Below are 21,034 nucleotides of genomic sequence, written 5' to 3'. Positions count from 1 at the left end.
AGTCTATATAACGGAACCTTTGGCCCTTGGTTCATATCAAAAATTTCCCGGGCCTTGCCTAGTTTCAAAGTGCAAGGCTGGGAAAAGGTGCCTTCTTTCAGGTATCTTGTAATCCATACGAGACACCTACAATTTAGTCCTAGTTTTTTGCTTTATTATTGTTCGAAAAGGTGCCGGACCCTGTGAAGTTGCGGCTACCATGCAAAAAAATTGTTCTGCTTCTTATTGTTGATACTTTTGTATGAAGTGGAAGTAACATCTTCTTGGAAGTAGACAGTAAGCCAAAAACTAAGGTTCGTATTTTTCATTGTGCTGATGTCCTTTCCATATTCATGTGGGAAACTGCTATATATTTTTGCTCACCTTAACATGATTTTGGCATGTTATTTTAGTTAAGGATTCCTTTGTTCTTCGTACGTTTCTTCGAAGTTTATGGCATAAATTCTGGTACAGCATTGTGATTAAAATGTTACAGTTCGTAACAGAATAGCATGTAAGATATTGACTATACGGGAAGATAAAACAAAACACAGAAGCACCTGGTCTAAAACATCAGGCAAGGAGGTCTCTGTCAATTTTTTCGAGAGGGAACCCTTCTTTTCTTTACTTTCTTTTCTTTTCGTTTTTTTTTTTCTGAGAGGGACAGTTGGGAACCTGCTCTTTGAATTGTGACTCTTTTGCTCAGAGGTCCGTAATGAAATCTTGAGAACCATAGGAAGAAGGAGAGGGAGAGAGATTATGTATTTGGCAGCATTATTTATGCTTTTTTTTCCCTATGTCTCTAATACAAACTTTCATATTTTTTTCTCTTTAATACAGAGGTTGTTCATCAAAAAAACTGACGTAGTAATCAGCTCAGATCGATTTTCTTGGCAATTTTGCTTGATCTAGGCCGATATAATGGCCCTCGCACCAACTGCTGAAGTGGTTCTTGGCGCAATTGCCTTTGGAATATTTTGGGTGTTAGCTGTTTTCCCTGCAGTCCCCTTCCTGCCTATTGGAAGAACTGCTGGATCTCTACTTGGTGCCTCTCTCATGGTCATTTTCCGAGTTATTACTCCAGGCCAAGCCTATGCCGCCATCGACATCCCCATCCTCAGCCTCCTTTTCGGGACCATGGTGGTCAGCATCTACCTGGAGAGAGCCCACATGTTTAAATACTTAGGCCGGCTGCTTTCTTGGAAGAGCAAAGGTGGCAAGGACTTGCTTTGCCGAATCTGCCTTATTTCCGCCTTGTCGAGTGCAGTATTCACCAACGACACCTCCTGCATTGTGCTAACTGAGTTCGTTCTCAAACTCGCGAGGCAGCACAATCTGCCACCCAGACCCTTTCTTCTAGCTCTAGCATCCAGTGCCAATATTGGGTCCTCAGCAACTCCTATTGGCAATCCACAGAACTTGGTCATAGCTGTTGAAGGTAAAATATCTTTTGGAAAATTCTTCATAGGAATCCTCCCTGCGATGCTCATCGGGGTGGTCATCAACATAGTACTTCTTCTATGCATGTTTTGGAGAGAACTGTCGGTTGCGAAGACCGCAGAGGAGGTGATGGAGGAAGCGATCGTTCAGGATGAAGTACTCTCCCATAAATTTTCTCCTGCAAGAATGTCGCATACACCGGAGAGGGCCACCTTATCAGCTAAGAAGGCTGAAGAAGGGGCGATGGAGGAGGCGGCTGTCGAGGAGGATGAAGTGAGCTCCCATAAGTTCTCTCCTGCGAGAATGTCGCATATGACCCCAGAGGCAGCCCATGAGAATGGTGTTGAGAAGAATAGTTCATGGACAAATGGTTTTGCCAAGCCTTCTTTGCAAGTCTCTGATGTGAAGAAACTTTTAGGCAAGAAGGCCTTGATCTTGAAGACCTGTGTTTATCTTGTGACTATTGGGATGCTGGTCGCTCTGCTCATGGGGCTAAACATGTCATGGACTGCCATTACTGCTGCCCTTGTACTAGTGATTATTGATTTCAGGGATGCTGGACCCTGCCTTGAAAAGGTCAGCAACCCTGCTGATAAATTTGTTACGTTATGATTATATATATATATATATATATATATATATATATATATATATATATATATATATATATATATATATATAAAGATAGAGTAAATTACAAAATAATTTCTTATTTTTTTTTATTGCACTTAGATTTAATAATTTGTAAAACCTACACCTATGCTCATTAAATTAACAGTTTTAGTGAATCCATTTACCTCATGTGAGAAAGCAAAATTATCTCTGAGTGTAGAAGGAGAAATATATATTTTCTTATACCCTTAAGTAGCTGTTTTGTTATATATGATTATTTTGTTTATTTTCAAAAAAAAAAATAACGTGGCATTTGGGTCTCATTTAAACTTAACAGTTTGACTTATGTTCTTTATGGGTTAAAGTATTTGATACAAACAAATCTTAGGGAGATAAGTATAGGTTTTTCATAATACTGGGTATAAATGCAATTAACCCCCAATCTCATAGAAGTTTTTGTAATTTACTCTAAAAGATATAGATCTTTCTAATTATTTTGCATGTTAATTATGTGTGGTTTTGAATAACCTAGTCAATGAAATTTAGGCTTTGTGAATGCTACATAGGTTATATGCCATATTTGTTTCCATCTGGTTAATGGTGGATTTGAATTCCTGATATTTGATAATTTCAATAGCCATGTGACATGATAAATACTCTATTAGTTTCGTACATGTGCTACAATTTTTCTTCAAATCAAAAGTTTCTCTCCTATGATTACCCTGTTCTGAACTTGGATTTGACTAATAAAGTCTACATGCTTTATTAATTTACAGTCTATATAAATTTAGTGTTTCTCATGTGATCTTGTAGCAGAGTAATATGCAATAAGTGGGCCTTTCAGAAAATTAAGAACGTTTTCTGATTAGAAACCAGAAGTTTTATAAACTACAATTTCTTCAACATGTTTCAAAAGCAACAAATTTCAAATCCTTGTGCTGTCATACTTGGGACTGCCATCCCTGTAAATACTTTCTGACAAAACATGATTTCAAAAAAAGAAAAAGGAGGAAATTTTCAGATTGTTGCTGCTTGCGGTGCTTGTTTTGCCTTTCAGTTCGGAAAGCAACTGATGTTTAGTGAATGCTTTGTATATTTATCAACAGAATTTTTTGTTAATATTCCTAACATTTTCACTTCCAATAGTCTAACCATTTCATGTATCTCTTTCATATGTTCCTTTCTTACTGAAATTTATATGGTAATTTTCCAACAGGAAAAAAAAGAAAAAAAGTGTTTCTATTGTGATGTGATGACTGCTTTTTATTTTTCTGAAAAATGTCTCAGGTTTCATATTCATTATTGATATTCTTCTGCGGAATGTTCATCACTGTCGATGGATTCAACAGAACGGGGCTACCAAGTGCTTTGTGGAATGCCTTGGAGCCTTATGCACGTATCAACCATGCTAGTGGAGTAGCAGTGCTAGCCCTTGTAATACTGCTACTCTCAAATTTTGCATCAAATGTACCAACTGGTAGGCTAACTTTCCCCCCTTCTTCAGCTACTCGGTTATGTTATAAAATATTGTAGTAATAGATTAGATGCTGCAATCATCTGCCTTGCTTTTTCTTTGTTGCTATCTTAAGTTGCATCTGCCTCTAAATATAGCAGTAAATTAAATAGACATATGCCACAGATTGTGGCATCTTAATGCTTCAGAAATTTTTAATTATTTTGTAAAGACAATGTGCAAATAAAGATGAAAAACTGTGAAAAAAGGTTCTTAAGTAGAAGTGTAGAACAGTTGAGGAATGATAAAAAAAAAATTCATATGCACAAAGATAAGTAGCAAGATAAGCCTTTTGAATTGGTTAATTCGTCTCCTTACTCTATCCACATCAATCCATTTCTTGTAGATGTGCCTACAGAGTAGGATGGGGATCAGATCATACAGAAACGGTTCCTTATAAGACAACCACCAACTCATGATTTAAGAGAGATTTGTTAGAAAAAATAGATTTAAAAGGGATATTACAAAAGTGAAGCTGTTCCTCTTCCATTTTTCCTTTAGTCCTTGTTACAATTACTGACAAACACAAACCTGAAATCAGATTAGTATTCACCTTTATTAACTCACCTTTTATTTTTTTTCTTTTTCCTTTTCTGTATTTTTAAGAAATAAAGCAAACCTATATTTTGGTTTTTCTTCCATATATAATTCGCAATTTGGAAAGTTTGAACATACATGTCTTCCATATATAATTCAAAATTTGGAAATTTTGAACATGCATGTCTTCCACCATGACATGCTGCATGCATTGGAAGAAAAATTGCCATGGATTTGTTATTTGAAGAATTACCTTTATCATCATTCCTTTCCTTGAATGAAAATTATCCCTCTTATTCAAATATTACTCAACTTCTATAAAATCTTTCTTAGGTCTTTCATCCATCTTTTAAAAACCTTACCCCAAAAATGAAACATAGAGATCAAACTTATTAAAGGGATTCAGCTTTATACATACATCCAGACACCTATATATAGTCATGCTCACTGGCTCCAGTAGCTCAAAAAAAAAAAAAAAAGATACAGAACCAAAAAAATTCTTCTCTATAGAGATGGCAAAGGCTCAAGTTACATCCCTTCACCAGCATAATTAAGGTGCTAGTTCGTCTCTACATCCAAAAGACTGCACTTCCATTGTCCTTACTTCATTACTTAAGGGCATTTTCTCCAAATTGTTCTCTTATTAGATATGCTGAATTTCATAGGATTGAAACAAATGCACTACAACTAAAAGATGTTTGAAAAGATATATTGAAATAGCTAACCGCCATACATCTCCTAATCATGGTCTTAACCATGTACACTGTTATGGAAACAAAATTGCTCTCGGACTAGTCCTAAATTGTACGTACTTAGGTCCTCGCAAACTCAGCCTAATGTAATTGATTAAATATTTCTGGTGCTCATTAGCATCCTAATTAAGTTGTAGAGTGTTGGTGGGTGGTTGGACTGATATGCAAGGGGCTGGATGAACCTGCTAGAAATCTGCAGGTTGCTGATAGTTGTTAACTTGTTGGTACCTAAACACTCCATGAGAGAGGTCCCTCTGTTCAATTAGGAGTGGTAACAGGTTCCACCATCATGAAACTAAGAAATCTGCTCGTTGTTAAACGACTTTTATCAGCACATTTTTTTAGGTCATTTGTCCATGAAACTGCGAGGCTCTCAAAAGACCTCCTGTCCACAATTTATTTTGTAACAAATTATAAATTTATTTTTTTATTCATTAGCTTGAGGTTTAAGGTCAAACCTAACACAACCAAACATAAGGCCGACTTAATTTTTGAGTCCAAGCCTAACCCAGACCGAAAACGGGTTGGGCCAGTCAGCAGTCAGGTTCTAGCTGATCCAAATTTGATGACACCTTTCATTTGCATATTCTTCAAGAGATCTTGTGGAAAAACCGTATTTCTCTCTTTTGACACCTGATTTACAGTTGAGCCAAACTGTCTCAAAGTGGCAGCGAAGACTGAATTGCTGGAAGTTTTCTTGCTGAGAAACTAAGGACATGCATTACAAACCCATTAAATTATCCTCTTTCAAGCCTGCTATATAGCTTGTAGAACAAACTCAGATGTCCTATAGTTCAAACATTTTTCTGAATTGAAAATCAGAAGAAACTTATCCAACCCATATTAGTAAGATAATGCAAAAGTGATAATGATACAAAAAGACAGACCCAAGCTCACAAAGGGCAGCAGGAAAACACCACTGAGCTAGCTAACTTAAGCCTTCTAAACAGGCCTTTTGAGCGCTATCAGACTCTACAACTGGCAGCTCGAGACAACTCCTTGAGCCACACCTTCATACTCACTGTAGTTCACAACGTTAGCTGGTTCTTTGGAAATATTTCCATCTGGGAAAATCTCATCATAAATACATCGTGGAGATGTTTGACCCTAACTCCCAACAGTCAATTAGAAGAATTTAGAACCAACTGCGGGGATGTTGAACTATAACCACCTAATAAAAACATTAGGTGAACAAGCTAAGGTGATCTTTATTTGTGCTTCCAATTTCTAACCTAAAACCATCACAATCCTCAAATGACTCATGTTTCTTTCAAACATGCGATCCCACCAAGACCATGATTAGGCTTCCATTTCACAATCTTATAGTACAGCACAGGTCATACAAATACAGATTACACCAATCAGACTTCAAAATGGATAAAATAAAATAAATAAAATGCTTCTCATTTACGTAACCTAATCAACGAAGCAAATGTTGGTGCAGTGCTCCTGCTAGGAGCTCAAGTGGCTAGATCAGCAGCAGCAGTCTCTCCAGCGGACGTGACGAGGGCATGGCTCATACTTGCATGGGTGAGCACGGTGGCTGGCAACCTATCCCTCCTCGGCTCGGCCGCAAACTTGATTGTTTGCGAGCAGGCACGGCGATCGCAACACTATGGTTATACTCTCACTCTCTTGGGCCATATTATTTTTGGGGTCCCATCTACATTGATCGTAGCAGCCATCGGTCTACCTCTCATCAGGGGTTAGCTGTCTTTTTTTTTTCTCAAATAATGGCGGTAACTAGAATTGCTTGGGTTAAATGTTTATAGAACACTTGGTACTTACCTAGATTAGCTTATAGGCTAAGAATGGTGAGTGCCTTGCAATGTAGTGTGCTTGTTAATTGTGATCATGATGCTTTTGTAACATAATGGAGTGATTTAGCGCAGAAGTATATCGAGTGATGATTGTGAATGAATCAAGTTTGAATCAACAATCGATCTGAAGGATGGAAGTGTTTGATAAAAACCATTCATAGCTTCAGATAATTTCCTTCTTGCATGGAGTCATTTCTAAAAAGAATGAAGTCTTGGTGAATCTCTATGAAGTTCATTAATTAATGGAGAACAAAATGCAGAAGAATACAGATCAGATACAGATGTGATATCTCTTGTTTTTCTGATGAAATGAACTGGTATCTCTTGTAATATACAATGGAAACGTTAAACGCTGTCTGACGTGATCATGCGAGAAGGTACATCGTGCAAAAAAATAGAAAAGAAAAAAAAATCTTAAGAAGTTAGGACTCCCCACTCTCAACAAACCCAGGGACGATGTGGAAAAAGAAAAATAAAAGAACACACTGGAAAATATAAAATCTCAAATATTTCCTGCAAATTCATGGGATAAAATGGGGTAATCTATTACCTCACCCAAAAAGACTAGTTAAAAAATATTATTCAAGTTCCTTGATTTTGTATTAATTAGTACCTAAGATCTACCCCATACATAGTTTATCACATGTATAATAGTCTTATCAATGTCAACATAATATATTGAACTTTCTATTTAAATAGAAAAGAGAAAAAATTGGCACGTGTGATGCATATAGAAGCATTTGAACTATTAATTTAAAAAAATTTAGTTATTTAATATTATTTCAATGATATATATATTAATTCGTTGCAAAGGTCTGCAATGGTCAATTTCTTCTGATCTAATAATATAAAATTTTGAAGTAGATAATATTAAACTGCAATTATAATAGAGTTCATTGTTAGAATTTAATCAATAATGAGAAATTAAATCATAATTTATGTGAATATTTGAGTCTCATATGGTACAGGTGACTTTTGAAATGTGTTGTGTGTCTTTGGGGCATAAGATAGATTTTTCTTTTTTTTTTTGCTACTTATTAAATCTATAACGATGTCAAAGATTGAGAAGTAAAACTATTATAGTGAATAAAATATGTTTGAAAGAATAAAAATAGACAAATTTTGATAGCGGCGCTTTATCAAGTCCTTTTAGCTTGTTTAATATTTCCTTTTTGTTCCTTTCAACAATTATCTAGTATAGAGAAATAGTGCCAAATCAGTACATTTTACATATGTCGACCTATATCTACTATACAGAGATATTTTCGGTTTTCCAAATTTTGAGGGGAGATTTATGTAACACTAAAAATATTATATTAATACTAATAATTTTTTTATTTTTTAGAGAGTTATTGATTATTTGATTTATGGATTTGAAGCCAAATTGAATCGAACTAGAAAATTTTGGAATAGAATCCAAGCCCAAATTTCTTATTGGTTTAGATTAAGATCACTAACATAAGGTTTCAACTTATCCCTGCACAGAATGCGCTTTGACTCATGAAAAACCGAATCAACGATTTTAAACCAATATGACCCTTCATACAGCAGTCCTTTCTTTTATCTGAAAAATAATATTCAAGTATGAAAAGATCTATAGGGTCATTAATATAGTTTTATTGCATGCTTGCAGTGATTGATAATTAGCATTATAACACAACTTGTAGTAACATAAAATTTTCAAAAATGTGAAGGCTTTGAAACCTTTTGATTATAGAGCGCTAATTATATTATCGAAAGTGTCTAGCTATTAAAATATAATAAATAGTTTCTAATTTTTAGCAAAATAATCATAGATTCTGTCACCAAAAAAATCTTAGATTTTTCTTGTCACGCCCCGAGCCCGAGGCGCGGCAGACGCCGCACGCCCGCACGGCGGGCCGCGCAGGCGTGCAAGGCAACGGATTACATCAAAGCAAATACAGATGTTCAAGACTTATTTAAGGATTAATAGCAGATGCTTAAAATTGTCATAAATAATTAAAATCATTCAAAAGCAGTCTTGCAAAATTTCAGAATAACATATACCAACATAATTCAAATGTCCAAACTAAACTAACTAAAATGCCAATAACTGAAGAATCATCGGAAACTCTAACGCACTCCCCAATCCCGTGCAATCAAGCCTCTGGATCTGAAAAATGGAGAAAACAGAATAATGAGCTACACTAGCCCAGTAAGCAACAAAATACCCCAGAGTGGGGTCAGAGCATATCAGATCGAAATACAGGACAATGTTTGAAACCAATCACAAATAATATCATTTTTTTTATAAAACTCTGATATCATAATCTCAACGTGATAGGCTACAGCCACGTAACCCAGTGGCATGGGTTGCACAAAGTGCTAGAAACCACTATTGTTAGTCACCGGTGGAAACGGTGTCCAGAAACCACTATTCTAATCACCGGTGGCGCGGTGTCGAAACCGGTTCCTCACAGATTACAAGTCGACAGGTCCAACGTATAATCCCCATTGGCGGGGCCAGAATAGAACAGAACAGATCATAGCCATGCTGAGAATGCATATATATAAAAATAGTTTTCATAAATTGTGCAGTCATATTTCACGGATTTCAGAGCATATAACATGATTTTCAAATAAAATTTAACATGCCTGACCCATTTTACAGAATACAAAATATTTATCAGAATTTAATCTATTTATCAAGTAATTTAAAAATTACACTTGAAGTATTAAGTTACTTACCTCTTCTCGCTTGATTCCTACTTCAGATAGACGGATCAGGTTCACCTGTTTAAATTTAATTAATTTCTTATTAATTTCAGAGCTAAGCAAAATCCAAAAATAATACTATTGGTCACAGCCCAACAGGGTCCAGAGTTGGCCCATAATGGGCATGGCCAGATAGGGCCCATATTGGGCACGGTCCAATGGGCCCACATAGACCCAGCTAAATAGGGCCCCCAAAGTTGGCTTCTAATTGGTTCATTTATGCAATAAAATTTATTGCATGGACTAATACTTAATTATAGGGTACTGTTCTATAATAAACTTTAGTGGAGGGACCAATCAAATATATTTGGGGAGCCTTATGTAATAATCTTTCTTATAGGGACCAAACATAAATTACAGAATACCCTTTTTGTGAAATAATATACTGGCAAGGGCTTATCTACAAAATTTCATTTATTGGCCAAATGGGTTCGGATTCCGGGTTCGGGTTTGGGTTCGGGTTTCATATTTGGACTGGGCGCACAAAAGGGTACGACCCAAATAGGGCCCGAACTAGGCTGAACTGGGCCCGATTTGGGCCCACAAAAGATTATGGCCCATCTGGGCCCAACACTATTGAACTGGGCCCAAGTTGGGCCCACAGTGAACCAGGCCCAAGTTGGCCTAGTTCGGCCCACGATGGGCCTTCATCTTCCCCAAACTCCCCATGGACAGGGGAGATGGGTACCGGGAGAGGGGAGAGGGGAGAGGGGAGAGGGCTGGCTAGGTGGCCGAAGGCCACCCCTCGGTTGACGGCCAGCCGGCCGCGGAGGCGGCCGGCGGCCGCTGCGACGGCTAACGGGGAGGAGGGCAACCGAGATGATCTCGGTTTGTAGGGCCGAAACAGAGGAGAAATCAAAGGTAAATGGCAACGAAATGAAGAGCCAAAGAAGAGGCCTATCGGTGGACGATGGAGGCGGCGGATCCCGGCCGCAGGTGGCTCAGTTCGGCGGTCAAGTGGCAGCGATGGCGGTGGGGCTCTCCGACAGGAAGATTATTTCAAAACAGGGGAGACTCGCGATGGGGTTTCGGACAGCGCTCGGCCGGGAGGGCACGCCGGTCACCAAGGAGAGGAGGAGGAGGGAAGGAGGGAAGAGGAGGAGGAGGAGACGGAGGAGAGGGAGGAGGGCTCGGGTGATCTCCGAAGGAGGAGGAACGGGGGTTTTATCACCCCATTTCAACGGCTCTCCGTTGCGGGAATTGCGGTGGAGGCGAAATCAGCGGCCGTGCGTGCGGCCGCGAGGTGGACACGGGACGACCGCGGTGCAGCCGCGGGATGCCCGCGGCGTCTCTGCGCCCGAAGAAGAAGGAGGGGATCGCAGACGCGATCCCCTGCTACGCCCCTTCCAAAAGAAGCGTTGGGCTGAAGTCGGCTGGGGCTGCCGGCTTCAGCCCAGTATCTCACATTCTCTCCTCATTAAGAAAATTTCATCCTCGAAATTTGAGAGATCTAGGCCTTTCAAATTTAGAAATGCTCAGCCTATTGAGTAATACAAATCCAAGATCTCATTCTCCTCGGTCAAAATCAGAGATAGATAACTTTAGATCAATTATCAAAACTTTCATATAAACTCGCAAGATTAACACTAGATAAGTGACTAACTAAAATCTCAGACTGAAATTATCATCTTGATGCATGTTCACTCGAGATCGGATCAGGATCGATTCACAATAGGATTGATTAAAATTAGTTGTGTTTGGGATAGAACTTGAAATAAAATGAATTTGATGCTCATATTATGGTAAGGAGCAGATCCCACAATAGATAATGACCAACCTTAGAGTCAAATCATTATATTGCTAAGAATATGATTCGCAAAATGAACATGTACTGATGATCATTAGGTAGCAACGATTTATCTCAAAAATGATTTGCATCAAATCACAAAAGCAAGTCTGGAAAGGCAAAGTATTGATACTATGATTCAATATGCCGCAATGCTTTTAACTTAAACTTATAAATCATAAGATGGAAGCAAATAATGCATGGTTTATTCCGATACTTAACAAATTAGACCATATTTAATCAATAATCAACCAATCTTGGTCATGATATCCTCAAATTTTTCTTAGCATACCCAAAAATAACAAAGTCTATCCAAGAGATAACATAATCTTATCATGATTGACCTGAGAATCAATAGCATACACCTTCCCTTATTAACAAAATCTTTTATTATTGAACAACATAGTCTTTCATAATAACATGTTACCAAAACACAGTCAATATTTTTGACCAGTTTAAATTGACTCAGTCCATCATACTTTCGCTGCGCAACTCTGATCAATATTCTCCAAAATTTCTTAATGATCCCAGATCATCAACATTTTTTCTTTTTTTTATCCAAGCAAAATTTTATCCTTGCTTTCCAAGTACACTAGGTCATGATTAACCCTTGAGATAGTTGTCGTATTTGTACCATCGTATAATCAAGTAATCATATTCTAGATCCAAATTTGAACTAAGCCAATTCTAGTTTCCCTTGACAATTCCATTATACAAGTTAATATTTATTCTAAGCTTTGATAATTAAAAGATTCTAGATTAACTTACTCAGGAGCTTACTCAATCATCCCGAATCTTTTCTTTTAGGCTAAACTTATTTGGGCCTCTCATAAAATCCCACTTGCATTTCTCATATGGTGATACAAAATCCATAATCAACTCACAGCCTTGATTAATAAATATTTAACTCACACAAATCTAATAATCTGGTTCAAAGATTTTCAAGAAATTCCTCCAGAATATAAGCTCTATGATTTTTCATTGAGATCAATTCCTTAAATAAGTAAAATATTTTTTTATTTGCAATACTACAAACATTTCGGAATCTTGTAAACTACTAGACTTAGAGAATCTATTCAAAACACCACAGATTCATTAACTATTTCATCCCTTTAATAATAGTTCCCATTTTTTTTTTAATATATATATTGCAGATAAAAGAATCTACTAATAACACAATGATATCCATATTGATCAAAATCAAAAACACTATACTTTCCAGCGAAATTTTTCATTAACAAGAAAAACCATCAAGAACTTTTCCAAATCAAAGAGGACCTATTTTCGACCAACCCAAAAATATTTTAATACTCTAATATTCTCAAGACGTACTAATTGACTTCCCATCAAAATACCAATCTTAATTGTAAAACGAAAAGATATAAAATTTCAAGTCCCAAGTAGAGCCAAAGAAGAACTCTTGAGTCTCATCCTTAAATATATTTTACTTATATATAACAATTTCATGTTTGATCCAACTACATATTTTAACCTCGAAGAATATCATAAAATCTCTCCTAGTTCAAGCATTAGACAACTTCCTATGAACGAAACTTAACTTGCCACCAAATAATTAACTTCAAATTAAAAGTAATATCCACAATACCTGATATCAAGTTGAACTTCCAAAATAATTACATTGCACGATAATATTCCATGATTAACATTCCTTCACTTAATTTAGTCAAAATCTAATTAATCATAACTTGAAATACAAATTGCTCTACCAAGAATACTCTCGGAATAGCTTATTCACACTTCGGTTACGACCATAATTAGGTTTCATTCTAATTTTAGCATTTCAAAATTATGATAAAATAACTCAAATTTATCAATAACAAAAGCAAATAAATGCCTTCGTCTAATGGCCTAATGTCTACCCATCTCTCAAACTTTCCGATGAATCCTAAAGATCCTAAAACTTAAGCTCCATCTGACTATTCAAACACAATCCCTAGGAATCTGAAACCTGAGCTCTGATACCACCAAATCTGTCACGCCCCGAGCCCGAGGCGCGGCAGACGCCGCACGCCCACACGGCGGGCCGCGCAGGCGTGCAAGGCAACGGATTACATCAAAGCAAATACAGATATTCAAGACTTATTTAAGGATTAATAGCAGATGCTTAAAATTGTCATAAATAATTAAAATCATTCAAAAGCAGTCTTGCAAAATTTCAGAATAACATATACCAACATAATTCAAATGTCCAAACTAAACTAACTAAAATGCCAATAACTGAAGAATCATCGGAAACTCTAACGCACTCCCCAATCCCGTGCAATCAAGCCTCTGGATCTGAAAAATGGAGAAAACAGAATAATGAGCTACACTAGCCCAGTAAGCAACAAAATACCCCAGAGTGGGGTCAGAGCATATCAGATCGAAATACAGGACAATGTTTGAAACCAATCACAAATAATATCATTTTTTTTATAAAACTCTGATATCATAATCTCAACATGATAGGCTACGGCCACGTAACCCAGTGGCATGGGTTGCACAAAGTGCCAGAAACCACTATTGTTAGTCACCGGTGGAAACGGTGTCCAAAAACCACTATTCTAATCACCGGTGGCGCGGTGTCGAAACCGGTTCCTCACAGATTACAAGTCGACAGGTCCAACGTATAATCCCCATTGGCGGGGCCAGAACAGAACAGAACAGATCATAGCCATGCTGAGAATGCATATATATAAAAATAAATTTCATAAATTGTGCAGTCATATTTCACGGATTTCAGAGCATATAACATGATTTTCAAATAAAATTTAACATGCCTGACCCATTTTATAGAATACAAAACATTTATCAGAATTTAATCTATTTATCAAGTAATTTGAAAATTACACTTGAAGTATTAAGTTACTTACCTCTTCTCGCTTGATTCCTACTTCAGATAGACGGATCAGGTTCACCTGTTTAAATTTAATTAATTTCTTATTAATTTTAGAGCTAAGCAAAATCCAAAAATAATACTATTGGTCACGGCCCAACAGGGTCCAGAGTTGGCCCATAATGGGCATGGCCAGATAGGGCCCATATTGGGCACGGTCCAATGGGCCCACATAGACCCAGCTAAATAGGGCCCCCAAAGTTGGCTTCTAATTGGTTCATTTATGCAATAAAATTTATTGCAGGGACTAACACTTATATAGGGTACTGTTCTATAATAAACTTTAGTGGAGGGACCAATCAAATATATTTGGGGAGCCTTATGTAATAATCTTTCTTATAGGGACCAAACATAAATTACAGAATACCCTTTTTGTGAAATAATATACTGGCAAGGGCTTATCTACAAAATTTCATTTATTGGCCAAATGGGTTCGGATTCCGGGTTCGGGTTTGGGTTCGGGTTTCATATTTGGACTGGGCCCACAAAAGGGTACGACCCAAATAGGGCCCGAACTAGGCTGAACTGGGCCCGATTTGGGCCCACAAAAGATTATGGCCCATCTGGGCCCAACACTATTGAACTGGGCCCAAGTTGGGCCCACAGTGAACCAGGCCCAAGTTGGCCCAGTTCGACCCACGATGGGCCTTCATCTTCCCCAAACTCCCCATGGACAGGGGAGATGGGTACCAAGAGAAGGGAGAGGGGAGAGGGGAGAGGGCTGGCTAGGTGGCCGAAGGCCACCCCTCGGTTGACGGCCAGCCGGCCGCGGAGGCGGCCGGCGGCCGCTGCGACGGCTAACGGGGAGGAGGGCAACCGAGATGATCTCGGTTTGTAGGGCCGAAACAGAGGAGAAATCAAAGGTAAATGGCAACGAAATGAAGAGCCAAAGAAGAGGCCTACCGGTGGACGATGGAGGCGGCGGATCCCGGCCGCAGGTGGCTCAGTTCGGCGGTCAAGTGGCGGCGATGGCGGTGGGGCTCTCCGACAGGAAGAAGATTTCAAAACAGGGGAGACTCGCGACGGGGTTTCGGACAGCGCTCGGCCGGGAGGGCACGCCGGTCACCAAGGAGAGGAGGAGGAGGGAAGGAGGGAAGAGGAGGAGGAGGAGACAAAGGAGAGGGAGGAGGGCTCGGGTGATCTCCGAAGGAGGAGGAACGGGGGTTTTATCACCCCATTTCAACGGCTCTCCGTTGCGGGAATTGCGGCGGAGGCGAAATCAGCGGCCGTGCGTGCGGCCACGAGGTGGACGCGGGACGACCGCGGTGCAGCCACGGGATGCCCGCGGCGTCTCTGCGCCCGAAGAAGAAGGAGGGGATCGCAGACGCGATCCCCTGCTACGCCCCTTCCAAAAGAGGTGTTGGGCTGAAGTCGGCTGGGGCTACCGGCTTCAGCCCAGTATCTCACATTTCTACTTTAATATATGGTAGGATAGTAATAGTACATAAAAGCATTGTTCCTTCTGGTTCAACTTTATTTTTTTTCGAAATTTATATGCCCATATTTTCACTGCTATCATCCAGCAGTCAAATGTGTGGAGTCTATGGAGAGCGCTTGACAGAGATTTTTCTCTACCATAAAAGTAAAAGAACCACTCAAACATCAAGAGAGTTCGGGTGAATAGAAAGGAAGCAGAGGGTAGCAACTTTTTTTGGCTGCCTCAAGGTTCAGTAGGTTTCGTACCTATTTAGGATTTATATTAATAATAGATCCTTTTTCAATAAAGCTTTTAACAAAAAGCTATTTTTCTATTTAATAACTATATTTCTAAAGTATCATGAAACTTTAACATTTATTTAGCAACCAAACTAAAAATACTTTTAATATGAGAAACTGACAATAAAAGACATTGTGTAGTACTTTCAATTTTTTAAATTTTTATACTATGAAAAACTATTTTTATAAAGTATTCTTAATTTACAAAATATTTATTTTGAATACTATAATATAAGAATAGTATAATATTATAACATAATATTATAATATTATAGGAAGTTATACTGTTACAATATGATTACTATAACATAATATTGATAATAACATAATATTGTGATAATATTAGTACAATATGATATAATATAATATCCTATCATATAATATAATATACTTATTATTATTTAATAATTATAATACAATATTTTGATATAAAATATTACAATTATTATTGCAACATATTAATATTTTATTATATAGTATATTACTGCTATAATATATAAATATGGCATTTATTATTTTAGTATAATATTGTAATACTATTATACTATAACATAATTTTCATAGTAACAGAATAGTGTAAACTTCAGCGATATCTTGGTTGCATAAAGAGCTTTTTGACGGATTTCAGAAAGCATTTTTAGGGATGAGCTCCAAATTAGAGATTCTGCTAAAGTGGAGGATTTTTATCTTCTAGAAAGATTCAATTTTTTTTTTTTAAGTAAAGGAAGACTATAAAGTTGTCTTAGGTTTTTTTTACTAAACGCACATATATCGTCTAAAAATGCTTTTTGGGCTCCAAGAAGCACAAGCTCCTCTAAAAGTAATCGGAAATGGGGCCTAAATAGGGTCCACCTCCATCAAGCTGTTGGTCAACCGAAGCGAGAAGAAAGCCACTAACCAGCAGCTCTATATTAGGTTATATATCTCAAAGAAAAGAAAATTAATTGTCTATGTGCACCTATGCAAATAACTTATCACTGATTCAAAATATTGGTTTAGACTCCTTTTTTTCCAATGAAATTTTCTTCTACCTGCATAGCATGTCTTCATAAGCGTGTAATTAATAAACATATTTCTTTCTATATTTCCTTACACTCAATCAAAGAAACCATCCATTATGTGATTTGTAACTTTTTGTTTTTCTTGATGAAGCTTGGTGTAGCATCTTTGCTCATTTGAGAGAGAGAGAGAGAGAGGACACTGGGTGTATCTTTTGCGCGAAAGAAGAATTCACCTTCCTTCATGTGAATCAACCATTGGATCACTCATCGCATATATCTCAAAGTACTTCATATTCCATTATTCATCCACCTACGCAAATCCCAAAATTACCTGTGGATAATCCATTCATAGATTCGTGCAGAGAACGTGAATCTGCCGTTCACACAAAAGATACAACCCCACCAAATCCACTCAATGCTTACTCTAGAAATAGAACTAAAATGGATAATTCCAACTGTTGATGCAATCTCATTGGCAATAGATTGTCTGGTCCTTCACTACACTATGTCAGATTCTCTTGGTCACCAAAAAAACCTACATATTATAAGGTAAGTAATATGCTATAAATGGCCAATAACTAGTATCTCATACGATCAGTATCCAATTTTTCAAGTAAGGAGTTTTAAATATGTTAGCATAATTTTAGAGATCACATAACAACCTATACAGCCCATAATATTTTTCTTTATTAGCATGATCCTATATCAGCCTATATTATCTTTCTTGTATGGAGTCTGTACACTAATACATATAACTCTTAAGATGTACCTAATGTGAAGGAACAGAGTAAATATTTTAATATGGTATCAGAGCCACCGATCACTTAATCTGTCACCTCCATCTCTTCTGCCTTTATTGTGGTTGTCGTTGCCATATCTAAAAGCTTTAAAGATCCCCATTGTCGATCTATCGATCTCTGTTTTTTGGTGAATCAACATTCGAAGATTCTCTATTTTCTGGTGGATCTGCAGATCCTTTATTTCTCCGTAGATTCTTTATTTTCTAGTGAATCAATATTTGAAGATCCTATATTTTCTAGTAGATCTGCATATTCTCTATTTTTGGTAGATTAACATTCGAAGATCCTTTGGTTTCTAATGGATTCACAGCTTTTCTCCTCCGCTTTTCTTCTCAACTTCAGATCTTCGGTCATCTCTCCTCACCGTCGCTCGACCCCTTTTTCTCCATCTCCGATTTCATTTGCTAGCTCCGACTCCTTCACCATCTAGTTCAAGGTTTATTGATCCTCTTCTATGGTGCCTCCGTCTACGAGGGTCATCAACATTTGGTTGCCTTCTATCTGAATGTCGGTCCTCACTGTAACTACTATCTTCCTTATGTCTTCTCACTACCACGTCATCTATAGTAGCCACAATAAATGACACAACATCTACCACATAAATGTAGACAAGACACATCATGCAGCCACATCATCATTGACCAATTGTGGCATTCTGCCACATCATCATCTATCCATCCACAAAGCTTGCCACATCAGCTATTTGCCATATCAATGCAATATGAGAGCTATATTGGCCACTAATCAAATACAGTCCACATCATAAAATATATTAGCTAGCCACATCATCAAATAAATCAATTAGCTACATCGACAAACACATCAGTCAAACACATCAATAAACACACTAGTCTACTATTTTAGTCATCCATATCAATGGACACATTAGTCTGCCCCAGTTAATTATGTCAGCATTGCCAAATACATCAGTTTGTTGCTTTAGCTCCCTGGTCTACCATTTCAGTTTCTATGATGCTATATCAACTTTTATTCTGACATATCAAATTTTGTATTGTTATATTAACTTGACACATCAGTCTACCATATCGGCTTTTGAATTGTTACGTCAACTTCTGATCCGCCATATTAGCTTTTTAGATGCTATAATAGCTCCTAATCTGCCACATCAGACTTTGTGCTACCACGTCAGCTCTTAATCTATCACTTCAACCTTTAAGTTGCCACACCAGCTTCTGGATGCTATGTTAACTTCTAGTTTATCACATCAATTTCTAAGCTGCTACTTCAGCTCTTGATCTGGTACATCAGTTTTTAGGTAGATTCATTATATAATTTCTAAACTCAAGTTGACACCTACAATACCATCTTGAGTTTGAAGAAGGATGTTAATATAATTTTAGAGATCATGCAACAACCTGTATCAGCCCATAATATTTTTTTTATTAGCGTGATCCTATATCAGTCTATATTATTTTTCTTGTATGGAGTATGTCTGCTAGTATCTATAACTTTTGAGATGTACCAAATGTTACGAAATAGAGATATAAAATTATTTCTCTCTCTCTCTCTCTCTCTCTCTCTCTCTCTCTCTCTCTCTCTCTCTCTCTCTCTCTCTTGTTTGTCTCTTCTTTTGCAAATTCTTTAACAAAATCCATCATCCGTCATTATTTTAGGTTCGATTGTTAAAACATTAGAATAAGGCCCCATCAACTATTATAATTGTGGTTATACAAAAAACAATCATGAGATGTGCTACAAGGTAGATGACAAGGCTTAAATTTCCCCTCCCATTCCAATTGGTTTTATTGATGTACTCCTCTCCCTTCGATCTCTATATATCTATAGAAAGGAATAATTTGCAATAAAATTAGAGTAGGCAGCTCATGGAATGTTGTGAGTTATAGTGGACTAGTCACGGAGACTTCTGTTCCATTGATAAGCACTCTGGAGCTACGCTGGAGTTATGAAAAGGACCAAGGCAGTATGAAAAAAAAACTCAAATCAACGACGAGAGAGAGAGAGAGAGAGAGTAGAGTTGACTACATGTCCCTCCTTGATCTATGTGCTATGGGAAGTAGGAGTAGAACAAAGTCAAAAGATGGGCAGGAGGAAATGGAAGTCATCCTATTGAGTTATCGGGAAAGAGAGAGAGCGAGCATTTTTCTTTTCACATAGCGTGTAAGTCCGAGAGCAATTTGTTTATCGACCTTCAAAATAAAAACAACAGCATTTGTGAATTGTGCTCTTCTCTCTTCCACGGCATTTTACTCACCAAACTTACTTCATTAATTTCCAAGGCTGACAGACATACTCCCAAGTTGAACAAAAATCATATGGGGCGGGCACTATAGAATATCATATATGATAGGACTCCTATTTTAGCATGTTTCCTCTCGCATCTATCTTAAAGAGAAAATCAAAAAATTAAATAAGTACAAGTCTCCTCATATTAACAAAGTCCATCAATCATGTAGCTAAAAAAATGGCAAAGAAAACTGCACCCACCAAAAGCAATCAGCATAAAGAGAGACCGTCCGCATCCTTTTTTTTCCTCATCAAGCCTCTATATTTATCTTCTTTCGAATCAAGCCATCTATCCCATCTGTGAGGTCGTCATTTTTCTCCCAAGTTTCTTTCTCCTCCTCCAAATTCCTCTTTTTTTTCTAAAATCTTTGCACCTAAGAGTTTATAGAATCTAAGAAATGGTATGTATATAATTCTTATATTAGACAAAGTTAGTAAACAATATACTAGTACTGATTAGCACCATATTCTAAAAACTATATTATAATTTATCTAAAAAAGTGTATTGGCTTGCTAGATAATTAATTTGTTAGTGCATATTACTGGGCCATGTAGGGTGTATTGGTAAAAAGTATTTTTTTGAAAACTATATATCCATTTATCTGGAGTTGTGTATTGGATCACTTTTGGGTGTATATTAAATAAGCTTGCAATATGTATCAAAAAGTCGATGAGTGCATATCATCAGTATAGTGTATACTTGTGAACATGATATTCTAAAAATTATGTATCACTTTGCTTAAAGGTGTATATTGAGTTCTAGAGGACTAATTTACTAAGTATGTATCATCTGATCGTGTACTGTTTACTGATAAATAATATATTTTAAAAATTATTTATTAATTTACCTAGATATGTGTATTAACTTGCTAGATAACTAATTTGTTTGGTGCGCATTATTTAGCCATGACTAATTTGTTTACTAAGTCTCCTTATATTAACAAAAAACATATTTTGAAAACAAGGAAAAGAATGCCATGCATGATTTTATTTCTTTTTTTGTTTTTTTTATAATCATAGGATTGAAAACTCAGTTAATAGAAGGAGTTTCTGACTTTTGGATTTTCTTCTTATGGGCACTAGAGAAAACATGGCAAAATTAGAAGCCCACTCCATATTTTTTCTCTAGTGCCCACCCCATATGATTTTTGTTCTTCCAAGTTGGAATAAAAATGCACTAG

The 21,034-nt window shown here is 37.1% G+C and overlaps 1 protein-coding gene across 1 annotated transcript; it reads left to right on the top strand.

Annotated features, from left to right (window-relative positions):
• Positions 1-53: 53 nt before the first annotated feature.
• On the top strand, positions 54-6,833 carry LOC103719558 (silicon efflux transporter LSI2-like). The gene is made up of 4 exons (XM_017845820.2): positions 54-293; positions 820-1,995; positions 3,319-3,508; positions 6,278-6,833. Exons 2-4 carry the CDS (start codon positions 901-903, stop codon positions 6,541-6,543), a joined length of 1,551 nt encoding a protein of 516 aa, XP_017701309.2. The 5' UTR covers positions 54-293; positions 820-900; the 3' UTR covers positions 6,544-6,833.
• Positions 6,834-21,034: the final 14,201 nt, after the last annotated feature.

Source organism: Phoenix dactylifera, chromosome 5 (assembly GCF_009389715.1).
Source record: "Phoenix dactylifera cultivar Barhee BC4 chromosome 5, palm_55x_up_171113_PBpolish2nd_filt_p, whole genome shotgun sequence".
Taxonomy (NCBI): Eukaryota; Viridiplantae; Streptophyta; class Magnoliopsida; order Arecales; family Arecaceae; genus Phoenix; species Phoenix dactylifera.
This window is presented reverse-complemented; position numbering and strand designations above follow the sequence as displayed.

Coding starts and splice junctions, on each gene's coding strand:
- LOC103719558 (XM_017845820.2), top strand. CDS start 901: ATGGCCCTCGCACCAACTGCTGAAGTGGTTCTTGGCGCAATTGCCTTT. Junction 1,996..3,318: donor CTGGACCCTGCCTTGAAAAG/GTCAGCAACCCT, acceptor AAAATGTCTCAG/GTTTCATATTCATTATTGAT. Junction 3,509..6,277: donor TGCATCAAATGTACCAACTG/GTAGGCTAACTT, acceptor ATGTTGGTGCAG/TGCTCCTGCTAGGAGCTCAA.